Below are 19,305 nucleotides of genomic sequence, written 5' to 3'. Positions count from 1 at the left end.
AGCAGATGTTAATTTCAGTGTCATGAGTGAAATTAGTAGGCAGTTTCGTTATCGCATGCAGTTGAATGAAATGCATTTCCGACACATCTAATTTTTTTGTGTTTTATGGAAATTCGGTGCCAAAACCCCACAGTTTGCATATGCTGGTATGAATATATGCGCAAACTCGTTAGAAGTAAAGTTAACTGATGAAGCGCACATAAAACCAGTGCTGAACACGATGGCAGTGTTAAAATGTGCATTTTGGTAAATATGTATAACACAACGTTTACCTTTTTATCTGAAACTGGTTGGTTTATCCACAACTTGTAATTCAAATAAGCATCGGTAGATTGCCGGAAACAGCGAGCGGTAAAAGAACAGCGTACTAAGCAATTCTGACATCATGCGCAAGTTGGTATCTAATTCTACGCGCGACACACGGACGCTTGAGCATTTACAGTGGAATGTCAGCCCGCCATAGCCCCCGCTTTGCATGCCACGAACTTACAAGAATTTTGCATAGACCCAAAAGAACAACTGCGCATACGCCATGTAACTCGTGATAATGCGCGCAACATTAACACATGAAACATAAGCGAACTGCCTTAATGAACCACACTGAAATTGTAACACACTGAAATAAATAACAAATTCGTAGTGAATCACTGTGAGTGCATATCAGTTTCGTTCGGGGTGTTCGCTTCTCGCCAAGTCCGGCGTTACGGCTTTTAAAGGAATTGGTCTCGTGCCCGGTCCGCACCCGGACAATTGGGAATGTGACATTTCGCCGCACTCAAACTCGACGCGCGACTCTTCGCCGCGAACACATTACGCCCCCGGACATTCGGTCGCTGGGACACTTCGGTTTGTAACACTATCCTTCGAGACATTTTACATTTGCGACATTTCGACGCAAGACGTTCGCGGACATTTCGCCTTGGGAATTTTCGAACGATGCGGCTAATCGCCGCAAAATAATTCACCGCGCTTAATTAATCCTTACTAGATTTTCAATTTTTTAGACTTATTCTTAGTTTTTTCTGGGTTTTCTTAGTCTTTCTTCGAATTTCTTTGGTCTTCTTAAGCTTTCATAAATTTTCTTAGATTTCTTAGGTTTCTTAGGTTTCTTAGGTTTTCTTAGGTTTACTAAATTATTTTAGGTTATTCTTAGGTTTCATAGGTTTTTTAGTTTGCTTTGGTTTCTTAGGTTCTTAGGTTTCTTAGGTTTCTTTGGATTCTGGGTTTCTTAGGTTTCTTGGGATTCTTTGGTTTCTTAGGTTTCTTGGGATTCTGGGTTTCTTAGGTTTCGTGGGATTCTTTGGTTTCTTAGGTTTTTCGTTTGGGTTTGTTTTTATTTGTTTTCTTTTTTCTCTCTTTTTGATTTAACTTAGTAAATCATTTACCGGTATCTGATAGGTGAAATGTCGCTTCGTCGAGATACCCTTGCTACGAAATAATCGAAATTTCCTTGCGTCGATGCGGCTGTGAGGAGAGAAGCGGCTCACGTACAGCGACAAAGTCTTTCAAATGATTTCAACGTATTACGCCGTGGTGCAGTGGTACTGCCTACGCGGATCTAAGGACGTAGCCGGGGTATGATTCCCCCATCGGCGCCTTTTTCAGCCGTTTCTCGGTTTCCCTCGGAGTGCGCCCTGCTGATTTGGTAGCAGATCGTGGTTGGATCACGGACCTATGGTATGAGACTAGTGCGTTAGCCTTCCGTAACGAGCTGGGAAAGGGGAAAAAGAAAAGATGCGGTTATCGGGAAGCCGCTGAGGTTATCGGGAAACCGCTTGAAAACGGATAAAAGAATGCGGTAATTGCAGCCGCTTAGGAGAATCGCTTAGTCTCGCCACGAGGACGCGGCGAAAGCTGCAAAGGGGGTGTGAGGAGAGAAGCGGCTCACGTACAGCGACAAATCTTTCAAATGATTTCAACGTATTGCGCCGTGGTGCAGTGGTACTGCCTACGCGGATCTAACGACGTAGCCGGGGTTTTAATTCCCCTATCGGCGCATTTTTCGGCCGTTTCGCGGTTTCCCTCGGATGGCGCCCTGCAGAGAGGTGGTTCACTTGAAATACATCAGCTTCAATATGATTATTTGCGGTTTCTGTGTTTCTGTTTAGCATGCTCGTGAAGAAACAGCTTACCGATCGTGCCATATCTGATTATTATTACGTACATAATAAACACTGGAAAATTTAGCACAATGTCCGCTGCAAATAAACCCGGTATGCATGGCGTTATCGGCTGTAGGTGTAAATTACACCACCTTGAGGAAGTCACTGTAGATAGCAATAACCATGTTTATCTGCTACGTAAGAAATACTTTCGTAATAACCGCTAAAAATGTATAAAAGAATGCTTAGTTAGTGCAGCAAAAATGAGAAGTCAATAAGGCTTCTTCTCTTTCAGCCGCCGTTTACGCTCCCAAGTTGCATTTGAAATTATACTTCGTCCGACATCCCCGATGAACTCCTGATCCTCCTGTGTCAATAAACGCCACGAAGCAGTCGGTAAAAGCAGCCGCACCGCAAACAACTTCCATATATCGTCCTGTTTGTTATCGACGTCAGGTTCGTAGTAATCAGGATAGTCGTTGTAACCTTTCTCGCCTATGCTCTCTTGCACAATATATATTAGTCCCAAGAACTTTTCCACTGCTTCGGTACGACCTTCGTTATGCAGGATTTCGACCATGCCTTTGCAGTGCTTCCAGGCCTGCTCATTGGCTGGATGGACCACTAAGCGTCTGCGCAGCAGTTTGTACTCCCGGTCCACTACCGCATCCGGGAGTTGCCCAGGATACAGTCTGGGCAGTACAGCGGCGCGGTAGGCCCACCCCGTGTACGTAGCGTCATTGCGCAAGATTTCCGCGGTAGTCTGCGCTATAAAGTCCTCCGCCAGAGCGACATCGCCATGGATTGCAACGTAAGCCCGATGCTGGCAAACGGAGTCGTACAGATTCTCGTCGCGCTCACTTTCCCTTAATATAAAAAAGAGACCACAGCATTGCAAAGGATACAACACGTATTGATTAAAAATCAAGAACCCTAGTTTGGTTCATAAATTCTCAAGTTTTTATTTCAAAGTGCCTGATTCTGACAAGTGCTTACACAACTTCGTTACCCTTAACTTGCAGAAATGTAACTGGCTAAAGTGATCGGCAAGCCTCCCGAACAGTGCTGTTTACCATTCTACTGATTCTAGTCTCATTTATATGTCTTAAAAGGTTACATTTTTCTAATAATTTCAATGTATAAAAAATTTGAACGGTGGTTTGTTTGAGCCTTTAATGTTGCTGTAATTTTTAGCCATGGGAGACACGTCTCGGAGAGTTATGAAATGTTTTTAGAATTTACTATACATTCCAGCCGCATGGAAAACCTTTTGGTTCCTGGTTTTCGGGGTGTATTGTTTAAAAGATTGCGGCTTTTTAAGGGAAGTGGCCCGGCACATGGTACAGAATTCGTGCAGAAGAACAAATCTTTTTCTTCCGCGCATACTCAAACACATTGTTCCATTGTTTTGTAAGATGATAGCTAGATGATTTATATACGTGTGCAAGTATACAACTGGCGTGAAAACAGTTTGTGCGCGCAACATCCGGTTGGGAAGTTAAGGCTGTTCAATACTCAAGAAATTTTAAACCCATTCAGGTGTAACGAAACTGTTATTAGGTATCAGCAATCTACCTTGAGTTAAGCACATAAGTGCACTTAATTATTAAGGTCACTTTCACACCGAGCGACAGCTCTTTTCCTTTTTACATATTTTTAAATGTGTTTGAAAATTTTTTAAATGCATTTTAAAAATTGAAAAATAGGGCAAATCAGGCTCGATGCACAGACGAACTTCGTAATGATTAAGTGTGTTTATGTGCAAAAATGAAAGAAGATCGTTGCATAATGAGTTTTGAGTACAACAGTATGCGTTGCAATTTCGGAAATTTATAATAGCTAAATCTCACCATCCGAACGTTGCGCGCACAAAATGCGTTCGCGTCAATGCATACAAATCATCTGTCAACACCATGTCATAAAACCACGCAAACAGCGTTTGAGAAAGAAAGTTTTCGTGCATGTGCGTAACTTCCTTTAATGAAGCAAGTTACCGTCGAAGCTGTTGATGAAGTTTTGGATAAACTGTACGTACATCGTACCAAATTTGTGTACATGCACGATATCTTTCAGATTCGCGCACTCCCAAGGACTTTTTTCACTTGTTTTGTGACTTTCTGTAGCAAAATGATTTGTATACACTGTCGTGGAAACCGTTTGTGCGCGCAACATCCGGTTCGGGAGTTATGGCTGTCAGAAAATTCCAAAAAGTTTAAATGCATTCCGGCGTACCAAAAGTCTCGTTATGGACTGGGCTCTTTCAGATTTTGCACGTAAATGCACATTACCACGAAGACCGTTTTTACACCGATCCACATCATCCACTGGCCTAGGAGTTTTTCAAATTTTATAATGAATTTCCAAAAATTTTTAATTCATTTTTAAATTTAAAAAAAATCGTGTAAGTCTGGATCGGTGTAAATACGATCTTCAAGGCCATGTGCATTTAAGTACAAATTTGAAGCAGATCGGTCCATAATGAAACTTTGGTACACTGAAATGCATTTAAACGTTTTGGAATATTCTAACAGCCATAACTCCCGAACCGGATGTTGCGCGCACTAACGGGTTTCACGACAGTGTATACAAATCATCTGGCTAGAGAATATCATAAACCGAAACAAAAATGAGTTCGGGAGTGGGCGAAAGTGAAAATTTTGTGCATGTACACGAATCTGGTACCATGTACCGGGCCACTTCCCTAAAGTGCTCGTGCAGAATATGTTCATATCTATATACGAATACCAGAATACATACAGACAAAAAAGTCCCTTCTCGCGGGACCAACGCCTGTGTACGTCGTTTTGGAAAAACTCATCTGTAGCACAATATAAATTACTCTGCGCGTTTTCTGGTGTCTTACTGTAGCATTTGTTGCCAGAGCTGCACCTCTCGCATCCAATCCGGGTTTTTCATACGGGCTAGCATCCATCGCCGATGATACCAGGGAAACCACCCATGAGGAGTAACTTTGCGTTCCTTACGCAGAGAAAGCCCGAATTCCATCGTGTCTGTCTCAAGAATCCAGCGCTCTGTAAGGCGCAGTTCGTATTCGCACAACTGATCCAGGCTTCCATCCACGTTATAATTATCTTCTTCTTCTCTTTTGGCATCATCGTCCTCCTGTTTGACCAGCGCAGTTGAGCGGAACGGCCTGCACACCGCCCATTGGTTTTAGATAAATCGTATCAGAATATCATCGTAAACGGAAAAAATAAAGTTAGCATTCAGAATTTGATGTTAAGTCTTATTACTCGGCTTTAGTCACATTTTGACCAGCTCCCCTGTGTGCATGGCGAATTATTGCCAAAATGAAGAAGTTATCGTACAATATAATATCACTCTTTCAATTTTAGGAGGATTTTTTCAACACCTGTTTTTAAGCTAAACCAGTGGCGAATTTAGGGGCGGGGGTTCGAGGGGCCATAGCCCGCCGTAACTTGCGGATTTGGGTACTTTAAAATGAGCAATGGTACCTCCTTGAAAAATTTATATGCAGATTGAGATTTATACGCAGATTATTTGGAAAATTATCCTTTGTAAAATCCATCGAGTGGGTTGGAAGATTTAAAATACAAACTGTTATCTAATATTTTAAAACAATTTCTTATCGTTCTTAACGTGATAAAAACTGCTAGCTAGTTTCGGCGCAACAGTACGACTGGTGGTTACGTAGAGTCTCTACGGTACAAGTGCACCTGTATCTCTACGGTAGAGATACAGGTGCACTTGTAAGTTATGCGTACCACGTACCATTTTTAAAAATCCCTTTTACAGTTTAGAAACAAGTTTTTAATTGATACGAGGTATTACAACTGAAATTACGTTAAAAGTTAACTCGTACGAGTCGTACAGACATATTATACATCGAGCTCTGCCGCCCAAAACGAAAATTATAAAAGCAGCTGGACCGAGTGAAACTAGTCTACTTGCAGTCGCCGACTTGGGCGGTTGAGAACTTCCGGTCACTTCGGCCAACATACAATTCGCCTTGCTCAGTTTGGTCCTCACTCTATTCGGCCACCGTTATTTCGGCTCCTTGACATTTCGGCTTTTACTTTTTACGTCGGTCTGCACACAGATGCAGACTTAACACTATGAAAAGAAGAAGACTAGTCTTCGCATAGGAATAGTGTTAACGTCTTGTTTTTGGTTTGTCTATGGAGATTTGTAACCAAAGTGTTACACGCCTTTGATTCGCCCATTTTAGGGGAGTGGTTTAGTATTTTCCGGAGGGCAAAACCCTGCAGAGTGCAGTGAGTTATCCATACATAAAGATACTGTATACGTTATGCATACAAAGACTAAGTATATACGGCTCGTTTTTGAACGGTTAATACTTTTTAAGAGAGTAGTTTAGCATTGCTGGCAGTGTAACTGTGCAACCATCCACAGTTGTTGGTTTAGTTACTTAAGTAAGCCGCTGACCGCTGGTTGTGTTCCAGACTCCATCGACTTGAACGCTAGCTTTGAGTGTTATCGACTCAGTCAATTTTGCTAAATCTCCCAAGCGTGGACTTTGTAAGGATATTAGCAATTACATTTAACGCAAAAGCCAAAAACATTTAACGCATACATGCACAAAGATACAGGATCAGGAACTTAGCAAATTTTCTAATTTAGAATTTGCCTTTTCATTTAAAACCGGTCAAGGGAAAATTCTGATTGCCGGTTCCCGAGCACCACAGAAACTGAAGGCGGCGGCTGTGGAGTAAAACATACAAAATCGATTTTTCATTCTTATCACTTACTCAAAATGAACTTAAACGTTTAATAAGCATGATTCCGCATGTATTTAAATTTCTTGGCAGCGACAAAAGTTATCACAGAAAGCAGCATGTTCTAAATTTTTGAAGTTAGTTTGTTTTAAGCAATGACTGATCGAGCCACAAGAGTAGGAGTTATCCGGCAAGTTCGAAAGAAAAAACCAGCTGTGAGAAACTGCATTAAACCGTTACCTGTTTGCGGTTGCATCAGTTACAGTGCAGCTGTTAACGGGTTTTTTCAAAATATCAAATTTATTTAATTTTGGTTCAATCCACACCTAAGGGGCTAATTTCACTATTTCAGGCAGGAAATGGGTTCTAGAATGAGGACATTCTTATTCCAGCAGCACGCTGCTGGAATGAAAATCTTCAAAAATTTGTAATTTTGTTTTTCTTCCGCGCTGAATTTTTTTGTATGCGCTTAAAAATTATAAAATAATATATAATATTAGGAAGAACAACTGATTTTCTGGTTTGGTCTCAAGGTTTGGCACTCAGAGCATAGCCGTCTATGAGAAATCTCGAATGAGTCTTCCATAGACAGGTACTTATGTTAACAGCAGAAGCTCACAGTGAATAACCCGAAAATAAAAACGAAGAAGCAGTTGTTTGGCTTAACGGTATGCGTTATTTTGTATTTTTTAAGCTTATACAAAAGAATTTAACACTAAAATTAACAAAATTACGAATTTTTGAAGGTTTTCATTCCAGCAGCGTGCTCCATGGGCCACCGCACGCGTACTTCAGCTACGTGGCTGCTAGACAGCTGGCAAAATTTTGCCAGCGGCCCAGCAGTATGGCAATCAAAATCGGCAATAAATTCAAGAAATAAGAATGGACAGCTTTGTAAATAGTATGCTCTCGTCGTACATTGTATAGTACTTAACTACCCTCCAAAATTGTTGCAAACAGGTGCGTGTCACAATTTGGTTACTGACTCCCGTACACTGTTCAGAAACGAGCCGTATATAGACTATAGAAAGTCTCATGTATTATCGATATATACCACGACCGACGGAACAATTTCCGCGAGGAAATGCCACGAAGTGTTTTTTGTTACAAACTGTTACAGTAAGTACTTCGTGTTTGCTGTTTATTGAAGCTGTTTGAATAAAATTGATTTAGGCTCCCCGACTTTTTATTTTTTTTAGCAAAATATTTATTTTTCTCAATTCCTTCGGTTTTTTAGCATCTTTCGATTTTTAAGTTAATGTTTTCGTTTTATTTTGTGACTTCAATTTTTTGAATTCTGAAAGGCTGAAGCTGTAAGTGAAATGAACATTCAAACCGTAGGGTTCAAACCATAGGTCAATGTATTCTGTTCCATAAAATAGTGAGTTTGTTTTATGAGTATCAAGTTTTCTGTGATCAAGTAGACACATGACCCAGTTTAACACATGTCACACACATTTTACGTCGGTTTTTTCTGTTGGCTTATTTCCTAATAAAAGTAAATATTGATGAAATTTTGTATAAATAAACAAAGGTTCACAAAGTGTATCGACGCATTCATGTACAGGTACTATGTCTTACTAGACTGCAAGTTTGCAAATTTTTAATTATGAATAATCAACACTGCAGCCTAAATGTGATGTGTGGTCGAATGAGAGTGGTGGCCGAAATTAGCGTAACCATGTGTAAATGGTCGAAATCATCCGTACCGAACCGTGTCGACTTCTAGTTCGGTCCGAATGATCTCGGTCAGATCTCCTAGTACCTAGTGCGATTGCTCCAAAGCAAAATGCAACCGGAAGTCGAAAATGATCGTGCTTCCGAAAATGAAAACGGACGTCATATAACGAAAGCTATGATTGGTCAGAGTTTTAGCTCGGCTCAGAAATTTGCCAGGCTGACCAGTGAGCATTCTGGCTGATCCCGACATCTTCTGAAAACTCCAAAATACCGACTTTTTGGAATTTTCATTTTCCCAGGTTTAGGGAGATGCCGAGCACGTCTGAAATTCCAAATCTATTGTGTCGTCTTGCCGTCCTCCTGTTATCTAACGGGTACGAATACTATTTTTTTTAATTTATGTTTTTCCATGTATACTCGTATTCATACTGCTTTTTGCAGTCGCACAGTACCTTTACAGCGCCAAACTGCCCAACTTTAAAATATTGAATATTCCAGTAAAAAAATGGGCGTAAATCAAATTAATGGCGCGTTTTGAATTTTGCCAGGAACGGCAGATTGTCATCGCACGCGCTCTATAGTCAGATCTCGGATGCGCTTGCGGATACGATTTCAATCCGTGTTCGTATTGGGTTTCGTAATCGTAATGTTCAGATTTTCTATTGCCAGCTTCGCACAAAGGATAACAAAACGACCATCGATATAAAAAAAACCTACGCAAATAACATCCACCCAATGCTCACTACTTATAAAGGAGGGAAATAAAAAGTATGGAATATTTATTATATTTTGAAAATATTATAATTCTTTAGGGTTCGCTGCCCCCCGGCCCCCCGGTAGAAAAAAGTCAAGAATCTAGATTAGCCACTGAAGCTAACAGTCAAGAACGACAGTACCGTCCATAAATGAGATCCATCAAATCGAGGCGATACATCCAGGCGTAGAAATAATTTTGGGTGGAAAGATAAGCCTCAGACCAGACCAGCGCTTCAATGGCATCGATGCCTTCTAGATTGTCCTTCGGGATAATAGTGGAGAAAGATGCCTTAAAGGGCTCAATTGTCTTTTCAAATTCATTTTTCGCTCGATTGATGATGTTGTCCTTATACAAAAAGTGATGACTCAGCTGTTCGAGTTTCCCACGAAGATACCAGCCCTATCGAAGCAAGGTTACGAGTGCACATTCTGCCATCTTGGTTTTCAGTTTGGGCAGCATACTATTATACGCATTTCAGGTATTTACCAATTTACGCGTTATTCTTCGGATTAAAATAAAGTTCACTGGAAAATAGTTCAACCTATTAAAAGTGATGCCATTTTAACCGAACCTTGTCTTCATGCTCGCGGACAGACCCCTTCCATTTACACACAACGGGACAGCAAGCGAAACTACGCGGTCTCGTGTTCAGGATTGCCCGGACCGCGCTCCAGGGTGCGCCGACTCGGGGTAGATTGCTGATCAAACTGGCCATCATTTAAACTTTAAACATGTCTCATAGCGCTGGTGTGTCGTTGGGAAGTGGTTGGTTCGTAGATCGTCAATAATTAGCCTGCGCCAGCATCGCAGCAATAGCTGATAGCCTAATAGTGATGTTGGCAGGCGCTAAAGGTTTAAACAAGTGGACAGCAGAATCAGGAAGGAATTTAATAGTTGCAGCTTCGAAAAGAACTGCCTTATTAAGATTTCGAAAGCGATGTGAATTAAAAACTGAATTCTGGGTCCGCAATTCTCCATACGCACATGAATCGGACGTAGATCCGCATTTGCTCACAAACTACAAGCAATAGTATCTGTGTATCTTTGTCGAAAGAGAACTAGTAGAGAAGCGAGCGCGGCAACGCATATGGTTAGCCGGGTGCCTGATCGCTGCAATACCGGGCTGATGCAATCGCCAGAATGCGCTACGACTCCTGTCTCAGTAGTGTCTCACACCTGATGTCAGTAACTCAGCATTGTACATAGTCGCTCTGGACAGCTTGCCACTAAAGCAACACAACACAGAGAGCAAGATTAAGGAATGCGCCACCCACTAAAACTGTAGGTACTGCATAGTGTATTTACTCGTATGTACAAATTACAACTTTATGTCATTCCATTGCCGCTCTACAATAGTGCACACCGACAGAGTTAGTCTTGAATCGGTAAAGAATGACTCTGTCTGTCTGCACTATTGTACAGCGGCAATGGTCATTCTAAATGATTTGTATGCATTGTTCTGAAAAGTGAAAACCGAATGCGCGCGCAGCATCCAGTTACCAGGATATGGCTACCTAAAATGGGCGAAAAGTTTAAATACATTGTCGGCTGTCGCGTACCAAAAGTCTGGTAATTACGCGAATTTCTCGAAACTGCTGTAAAAGACACATGACAAAAAAGTTGAAAGTGGACCATAATCAGATGTACTTTGTAGTTTGTATAGCATTTTTTTCCCGATTTTAAAATGAATTTCGAAGTTTTTAAAATTTATTGCTGAGCGAAGCGAGGCATTCTATACTTCTACCCCAGGCCAGTCCGAAGCTCGTTGTTTGTGTGTCTGTCTCTCTGTCATCAGGATGCAGATGACCCTAAAGACCAATCGCTTTCAATCTTTTTTTTTGACTGAGTTTCTATCATTATCATAATATCTCGGTTAAGTTCAAATCCGAGCTTGATCTGCCCACGGGATAAAAAATGGGATTTTCGTTAGAATCCTTTGCAGCACTGCTTACGGTACCAGTTAGCATGGGCCATGGCGCTCTATTCGCAGTTTTAATATATTGCGCACGTGCAGATGTGCAGCGCGCGAATTCGGATGTGCAATTTAGCTTCGGACTGACGACATATAACTGTGCCGCATATAATCGTTGTAGCCTTTTTTAATGCGCTTGCAGCTAAGAATGGCCCCAAGAAGGCCAATGTCAAAAGGAGGAAGGAAATTTCAGAGGAAGGAAATTTTGTGTGGTCAAAAGGAGGAAGGGAATTTTTTGGCTCAAAAAGAGGAAGGAATATTTTTTGTTAAAATAAAATTTTCCTGGTAAGAAAATGATCATAGCTAGACACCAAAGAGCACTACACGCTACAATGCGTTCATTGCCAAACAGCTGGAAGATGTAGGAATTCCCACAAGATCTGTGAGTGTATACGTTCCTGCTCGTGAAGATAGACGATCTTCCACGTTTGCCCGCATTGGTACGTTTAAAGACACGGCGAAAAAAATTCTGGAACCTGAGATTTGGCCAACAAATGTGTTTGTAAGGGAGTGGGCGTACTGAGTTGTGGTGTTTAAATACGCTACTGTATTCTTGTTTAAAGCTTGATCTGAAATACTATCTATTCTGGAGAACTGTGGTTGTCGTAAGTGTCTGCTGCCTCGAATTGGGTTCTTGCCCTGAATGTGTGCGGACGTTAACCATTAAACCTTAAACCTTATAGAAAAGGACGTGTGGATGCTACATACAACCTTTATGTCTTGCAGTTTTATCGACCTGCGTCCACGCTTTCAAATCGGCAGCGTAACGGTTACACAATCTGGGCAGTACAAAATAGGCTGCTGCCGAAAGGCCAGCAACCGGTGACGTTGTATCGTAAAAATGCAGAGTTCGAAAACGAAACATTACTGATATATTTTACTTCCCCGGGGAACTGAGGTTATTCTGACTTTGGTTGGTTTGAGAGCGCTACTGAATAAAGCCTTACACCTTTTTTCTACCTTCTGGATGCATTTAAGGGAAGTGGGCCGGTACATGGTACCAAATTCGTGTATATGCGCGAAAACTTTCGCTTTCGCGCACTCCCAAACACATTTTTGTTTTGGTTTATGACGTTTTAGAGCCAGAAGATTTGTATACACTGCCGTGAAAACCGTTTGTGCGCGCAACATCCGGTTCGGAAGTTATGGCTGTTAGAAAATTCCAAAAAGGTTAAATGCGTTCAGGTGTACCAAAAGTCTCATTATGGACCGATCTCTTTTAAATTTTGCACGTAAATGCGCATAACCACGAAGAATGTTTTCACACCGATCCACTGTTCTAGCATGTTTTTCAAATTTTAAAATGAATTTCAAAAATTTTAAAATTCATTTTAAAATTTTAAAAAAATCATTCAAAACGCAGTGGTCCGTTTAATTCTGCTCCTGATTTTACTGTACAGATAAATTGTGGCACTGGCCGCACTGTTCAGGATGACCAGCTTATAATACGACCGTAAACATCACAGTGAAACTGAAATTATTGATTTTTCATCAGCCGGTTAGGAAGCATTAGGCATGCTGCGGTGTCATTTATCGATTGTATCCATGGTCCATGGCAAACGTTCATAGATTTTCCACATGGGATCGACGTATGCGGCTGTATGCGGAGATTTGTTTGTAGCCAGATTCACAAATTCTACTACCGAGATGTTTTGCAAATTGCCTTTTACTGCAATCTGGCATTCTGTACTTCGAAATGACAAAATTATTAGCGCGTAGGAATATTTTACTCATTTATTTGTCTTATCTTATTATGCTTATATTTGTCTTATCTTACTAGTAATGCCCCTCTCGGAAAGTGTAGAGCGCGACTGGTTATTGAACCTTTCCTTGGCCAGAGAAAGCTAGCAAATGGACGTGCCAGCTGTGAAATGTAAGACAATTTCCAAAAGCCGTTTCCTGCATAACCGTTTGGAACTTTTGAAATGAATGACTACCTGTTTCTTCATTATTATAGCGGATGATTGCGATGGCGATCCGCAGCTCGACCATGTCATTTGTCGTGATATTCGACCGATTTATCAGTACATGTGGGCGATTGTTTTGCTGTCCGCTCTCCGATTATTTCTGGAATGCGGTCCATTCGGATGGGTGGCCTACAGCCTGGCTGTCTGTCTTCACGGACAGAGTATGGTAAGCATTATGCAAGTACAGCAAAGTTGTTTTGCCATGTACACTCTAGTTGGGTTAAATGAATCGTCCCGGTACATATGGTACCAAAGCCGTGTACATGCACGAAAACTTGCACTTTCGCGCACTGCCAAACACACTCTTTATAATGACTTGTGACATTCTGTAGCCAGGTCATTTGTATACACAACTTACACAAGCGTGAAAACCGTTTATGAGCGCATCATCTGTTCGGGACCTATGGCTGCAAGAAAATTCGCAAAAGTTTGCGTGTATGCAGGTGTACCAAGAGTCTCATTACGGACCAATTCCCTTTAAATTTGGCAGGTAAACGCGCATATGCTGAAAGATCGCTGTTACACGGAACCACGGTTCTAGCATTGTTTCCTTGAATTTTAAGGATGAATAATAAAATTTTTTAATATATGGAAAAAATGATGCAGCTCTGGTTCGGTGTAAAAACGATCTTTATACATGTACTTACGTGCATTTACGTGCAATATTTAAAGAAGATCGGGCCATAATTAGACTTTTGGTACACCTAAATATATCTTAAGCTTTTGGGAAATTTCTTACCGCCATAACTCCCCAACCGGAACTGGCCCGCGCCAACGAATCTCAAACAAATTTGAGCAAGCCATCTGGGTACATAATGCTGTAAGGAAATGCGAGACGTTGATTGGAAGTTCGCGGAAGCAAATGTTTTAGTGTCTGTGCATACAGGACTTTGGTACCACGTACCGGGTAATTTCTTTTAAAACCTCGAGCAATAAGCGCTTACTCGGCATCATCTCACAGCTGTCCGAGGAAAACGGTATGTCGCCGGTTATGGCGTGGTTTTTCCTGGCCTTTGCTGGAGTTTTTCTCGTCGTGGGGGCCTGCATGTCTGTACTGAGCGTACGGTTATTGAGAGGTGTGCAACAATGCCGTCCCGGCGCGAACAGCGAACCAATATCCGAGGTCATCGTGTGTCTGGATGTGGCTTACGTGCCGCTGTGGGTAACGACGGGGCTGCACTGCATCATGCTGGCACTCTGCCTGGTCCTTCTGTGCAGCGGTTCTGCCTGGAAAGATTTGGCGGACGGACTGTCGTGTCCACGCGCAAAAACACCGGAAGCGAAGATTGCTCGCTTTATGACGTTATGGATGGGTTTGACGGCTGTGATGATCTACACTGGATGCTGTGTCTCGTACAAACTTTCCGTTTGAATAAGAAACTGAAAGCGGAACTGTTACAAACGGAGGCAATTTATACACCTAAATTAACCGTCAATTTCGCACGTCTAAGCGGTCAGCGGCAGAAGTAGTTTTTCTCGCAAATGTCATGAAGTTTTAAAGGTTATCGCAGAGTGTCCCGTGACTGATGAAAGCAGCTGTGCTGTTTGTACAGAATGCAAGTTTGCGAGCTACTTGTCACCTTCTGTAATCTATGTACTTGGTTTTCCTTATATTCCGGTCACTTCAAGTATATGTTTTCTTATATTGGTCACCTGGCGTTAAAATTTTCCAACAAAACAAAAATACCAAAAATGAACAGCTCTGTTAGTAAAAACTCTGCTCATGAATTTGGAAGCATGAATTTGAAAACAATCCCATAATAAAACCAAAGGAAGAACAGGAATTGGACCGCGGACTTTATTTGGGGGTGGAGTTTAAAAGAACCGCTCTTCCTTCCACGTTTACAAATTTCAGAAATTTGCAAAATTAGTATATGTGGATGAGAAAACAATAAAATTCATGAAAAACCCAACTCGACGTAAATAACCTACAAAACAACATATGAATTTCGAAAGGCCACCGCTCAATATTGTGATCTGCACACAACAGTCTCTGCGAATTAAGTACCTATTTAAACAGGCTGTTACATACTGCGGCAACAAAACAAGTTAAACGTTAAAACTTCACTTCTGTTAACCGACACAAAACACCACCACCGGGATCAGCTGCTATCGACGCCATTGGTCAACCCGTTATGGCTCATCTGATTAAGAACCTGTATCTCCGTCCCATCGAGCTGCAGCACGCTCCACGTCGTCCCGCGACCGCGCGGCACAATGTACTGTCCCATCCGCTCACAGCCCGGGTAAACTTGCAGCTCCGCCCCCGATTCGCCTAGCGCCATGGAATTCCACGCTTCCCGGTTGGTGTAATCGTGAACACTGGCATAATACAGTCCCGGCAACTGTTTCCGCACAGTTACTGTCTCCGGTCCGTAACTACTCATATCGTCCACATCCAAGTCCGTGTGATTATCCAGACTGAGCTTGGAGCGCCAATATACGGGCATCCGGTTGCGGCTATTTTCGATCGGTCCCCAGACGTGTAAATCCAGATCCAACGGCCATTCTCCCCAGAGTAAAACAAACCGCCACTGCTGTTGAGAGACGATTGGGGTTATCACGAATTACCGGCTGCAACGGAGCCTCCATGTAATAATTATATGATCAAATGAATCATAACCGAGTTAAATCGGCATTTTACTATTCTTAATAAAGACAGAAAAACGGCTTTTCGATTTGACCAAATGCTCAGCCGGTATGTTGGTCAGATGACTTTCATTATTTTTAATCTAAGACTTACGTCAAGACCGTCAATATCCAACGCGCTAAGGATCACATCCTGATACTCTTCGACTGTATGAAAACCATGTTTCTCTGGTGTGGGCCCGGTTGCCGGCAGCGGCGTACAGTGCACCGTGTCATTGCAAATCCCAGTGACAGGACATTCTTTAAACCGGAGAATCGGTGCGCCTCGGTGGATCCCGGCGTGGAATTCCGTCCCCAGCGGATCCGCGCGCAGCAGATCGTACCCGTGACCCAAGACGTTAATGTAGGCGTCGCTAACGCAGGAATGCCGTTGACCCGCCAAAAAATGCCGCGTTGAATGGCCCGAATCTGACTGCGGATCTCCGTCGGCCAAGGAACTATCTGCGGTGCGACGATCGGCTGTTCGGTTTGGGTTTCATTGCTATACTCCTCCATCGCGCGGTACAGATTGTCGCGAACGATTCTCAACTAGGCGGTTTGCTTGGCTCAAGACATTCCCTCAAACAGATCGCTGCAAATAATTCCACATGAAAATTAAGGTTACCCCTATTTTGGCTTTTCTCAAAAAGGCCGGTTTCTCAAAACTTGCAATCCCACCAACTGAAGTGTGCTCTATCTGGTGGGGAAAAGTGTATAGAAATACAGTAACTGGGAGGCGAGATATGAATTTTTAAAGTATTCGACCCAGAGGAGCCAGTACTGTAATTAATGACCTTACCATTTTTGCATGCCTGCGTATATGCAAGCGATTAGATTTGGACATGCAGTCAAATGAATGGGGAGCACCTGTTTGCGATTGGTATCTTTTGTTTTACTGGATCATAAAACCGTAGCAAAAATGGATGCAAACTCTGAAGACAAAAGACTTTGATCACACATGAGTGTAGCTGGGCAGCGCACAATCGGCTGTCTAGTTGGTCTTAATTCGAGCTATTCCTGCGTGGTATGTGTGGTGAACTGAGACTGCCAACATCTTCAAATGAGATTTATCCCTGCATGAACTTTCGAATCCTACAGCTAAAAATGCGGTTAATAGGCTTTGAAAATTAACTAGTCACTAACGGAATAGAGTAGAATTTTGAAATTTTGACAGTGGATGTACAGATATTGTAAAAGTCTAATTGCGAGAGCGATTTTAAAAAAAGTTGATTTTGCTCGAGTTATTGTCGAATCAAGCAACCGACGAAGTGTTTTTTGCAAGTTGCAACTTTAAAATGGACTTTTTTCAAAAAAGCTCTCGCAGGGTGCTGGAGAATCGCGTTTTATATTTTATAGGCCGGTAACAAAAAATCTCAGTTCAATCTACTCAGACTAGTTAATTTTTAAGCGGAATTACCAAATGTTGAATTTTAAAGTTTACTATTGAACCTATGACACTGGTTACAGGGGTTGAATTTTTCATGATTTTAACTAAGAAACACTTTAGAATGGTCAAGACTGAGTTTTGAGTCGATATCGCAGGATCTCCACATTCGCGAACGGTAGAAGCCAAAATAGGGGTAACCTTAAGACAGCAGAAGTGCTGATATACCCTAGTCACAAGCAGTTGTCCACCAGAGACCGATTCAGATCGACCAAAATAAGGAAATGCGGGATTTCCAGCAAACGGATTGGCACTGCAACGTTGTGCGCAGCAGTCTCGTTGAGAACGCTGTCCGAACGCGGGTTCTTCCTTATACCGTCGGCGATCCGAAAAAGCGTTCTCTCCGTAACAAGACGGATTTGTATTTCGTCCGCCCAGTGGCGCTGTCGCTAGTGAAGGTTGTGCCGGTGCGGACCAAGTATTGGAATAACGCTTCTGGATCCACGAACACTCGGGTTCGCGACAGCTTCACCAGTTGCAGTTTCTCTATCATGTGCGTGCCGTAGCGTTTGAGAAAAGCCACGTATTCATCGGCATCGTACTGTTCAGGAAGCCGGCATACTCTGTCAGAGAAGTCGTCTTGAAGAGTAACATGCTGAATCCAGTTATGATCCAACTGGTCTTCTTCTAGAATCTCCATGCTGATGTAATCCACGTTGAATAACCCGTCATTTAGATAAGCTCGCGTTTTATCCAATTCCGGAGCCGAAATACCGATGCTGTTGGTCACGATTCCCTACAAACTTCTACATAAATTGCTTTTGAAGAGAGAAGCATTCGGTCGCCATTGCGAAGTGTTTTTTCGTTGTCTTAGGTTATTCATACGCCAGATTTCTTACCGTGGTTCTAGACGATAATTGAAGTGAAGTTTTAATGTGTTTCTGGTAATCGGCGAAGCTGCGCATGGCCACAGCAATCCGCTTGGGTATGGCGGTCCCCGCGAATAGCTGGCATTTGGCGTGGAATGGACAGTGGGCGTAACTGACGTACTTCAGCTTCAGGAACTTTGTCGAGGTGATGCTGTTTCGGGTGATACCCGAATCCAGGTTTAACGAGAAAGGATGGGCATAATGCAGATCGTAGCCGGCGCCCAGGAAGCGAGATGCCGGGGAGGCCGGCTTTTGACTGGACGTTTCAAGCCTCTCCAGCTCTGGTTCGCTGTAATAAATCCAGCATATGGAAGTTTATGACAAATTATCGCTTAATGCGCAATCAAGCGATGATAATACGCTTATAGTATAAAGTACGGATGAGAAAGGGGTTCTATAATTGATAAATAAAAAAAATTTGTTTACCGGTAGGCAGTAAATTGTGTAGTTTTGTATGTCTAACTTACCTAGGATATTCTTCATCGGTGAGCTGCTGGTACACCCCCGGCAAAGCAGCCAACAAGATTAAATACAGAAATGTTACTTGGTTGTCAACATTATGTTAACTGTGTACTCTGTAGTAGCCTTTAACAGGTTATGTCAACCAGTTCAAAAAATGATTAATTTTATTAAAATGTGAAACAAGTACACCCGCAACCAACATTGGCTAGCACAAGCACAAGACTGATTATCGCGAGCTGTGTAAACTGTAAACTGGTGTTAAAAACCAGCGGCGTGTGCCGGAAATGACGAGAAGCCTGAAAGTCCGCATGATCGTTGTCGATGCAGTTAAGATCGGCCTTAGAAAGCGAATGACTCGGCCAGCGTTCGGCCGGATGCAATTACAACTGGACAAGTAATAAGAACTCATGCACAGCGAGTGTCATCTCGCTATCGCTGTGGAGGATGGAATGTACTGGCGTTAATTGGAAACGTGGACGTGGATGCACTTCGAACGATAATAGGTATTTAACATACAAAAAATATTCCTAATAATGCTTGCAATTTATGGTACACTTGTTATTGGCTTTCGGTGTCATCGATGATCGGAGAATTTGTCTTTTATGCATATTACTTGCAATAATCATGTGCATCTTACCACAACATTGTCACGCGTTGTGCACTTACAGTAGCCTGAATTCCCTGTACAATTTTCACTGTGAATTAT

General features: G+C 42.2%; 2 protein-coding genes across 2 annotated transcripts; one reads left to right on the top strand and one right to left on the bottom strand.

The window, feature by feature from the left end:
* Positions 1-2,227: 2,227 nt before the first annotated feature.
* LOC129582351 (uncharacterized) lies at positions 2,228-10,267 on the bottom strand. Its single transcript, XM_055473864.1, has 4 exons — positions 9,829-10,267; positions 9,397-9,656; positions 4,966-5,256; positions 2,228-2,968 (listed from the first exon to the last, which is right to left on the bottom strand). Exons 1-4 carry the CDS (start codon positions 9,973-9,975, stop codon positions 2,374-2,376), a joined length of 1,293 nt encoding a protein of 430 aa, XP_055329839.1. The 5' UTR covers positions 9,976-10,267; the 3' UTR covers positions 2,228-2,373.
* A 2,620-nt stretch (positions 10,268-12,887) lies between these two features.
* On the top strand, positions 12,888-14,808 carry LOC129582400 (uncharacterized). The gene is made up of 3 exons (XM_055473911.1): positions 12,888-13,102; positions 13,187-13,362; positions 14,158-14,808. Exons 1-3 carry the CDS (start codon positions 13,081-13,083, stop codon positions 14,566-14,568), a joined length of 609 nt encoding a protein of 202 aa, XP_055329886.1. The 5' UTR covers positions 12,888-13,080; the 3' UTR covers positions 14,569-14,808.
* The last annotated feature ends 4,497 nt before the right edge of the window (positions 14,809-19,305 follow it).

Source organism: Paramacrobiotus metropolitanus, unplaced genomic scaffold (assembly GCF_019649055.1).
Source record: "Paramacrobiotus metropolitanus isolate TYO unplaced genomic scaffold, Prichtersi_v1.0 Parri_scaffold0000007, whole genome shotgun sequence".
NCBI classification, from domain to species: Eukaryota; Metazoa; Tardigrada; class Eutardigrada; order Parachela; family Macrobiotidae; genus Paramacrobiotus; species Paramacrobiotus metropolitanus.
The sequence above is the reverse complement of the archived record's forward strand: the minus strand, read 5'-3'. Positions and strand labels throughout refer to the sequence as shown.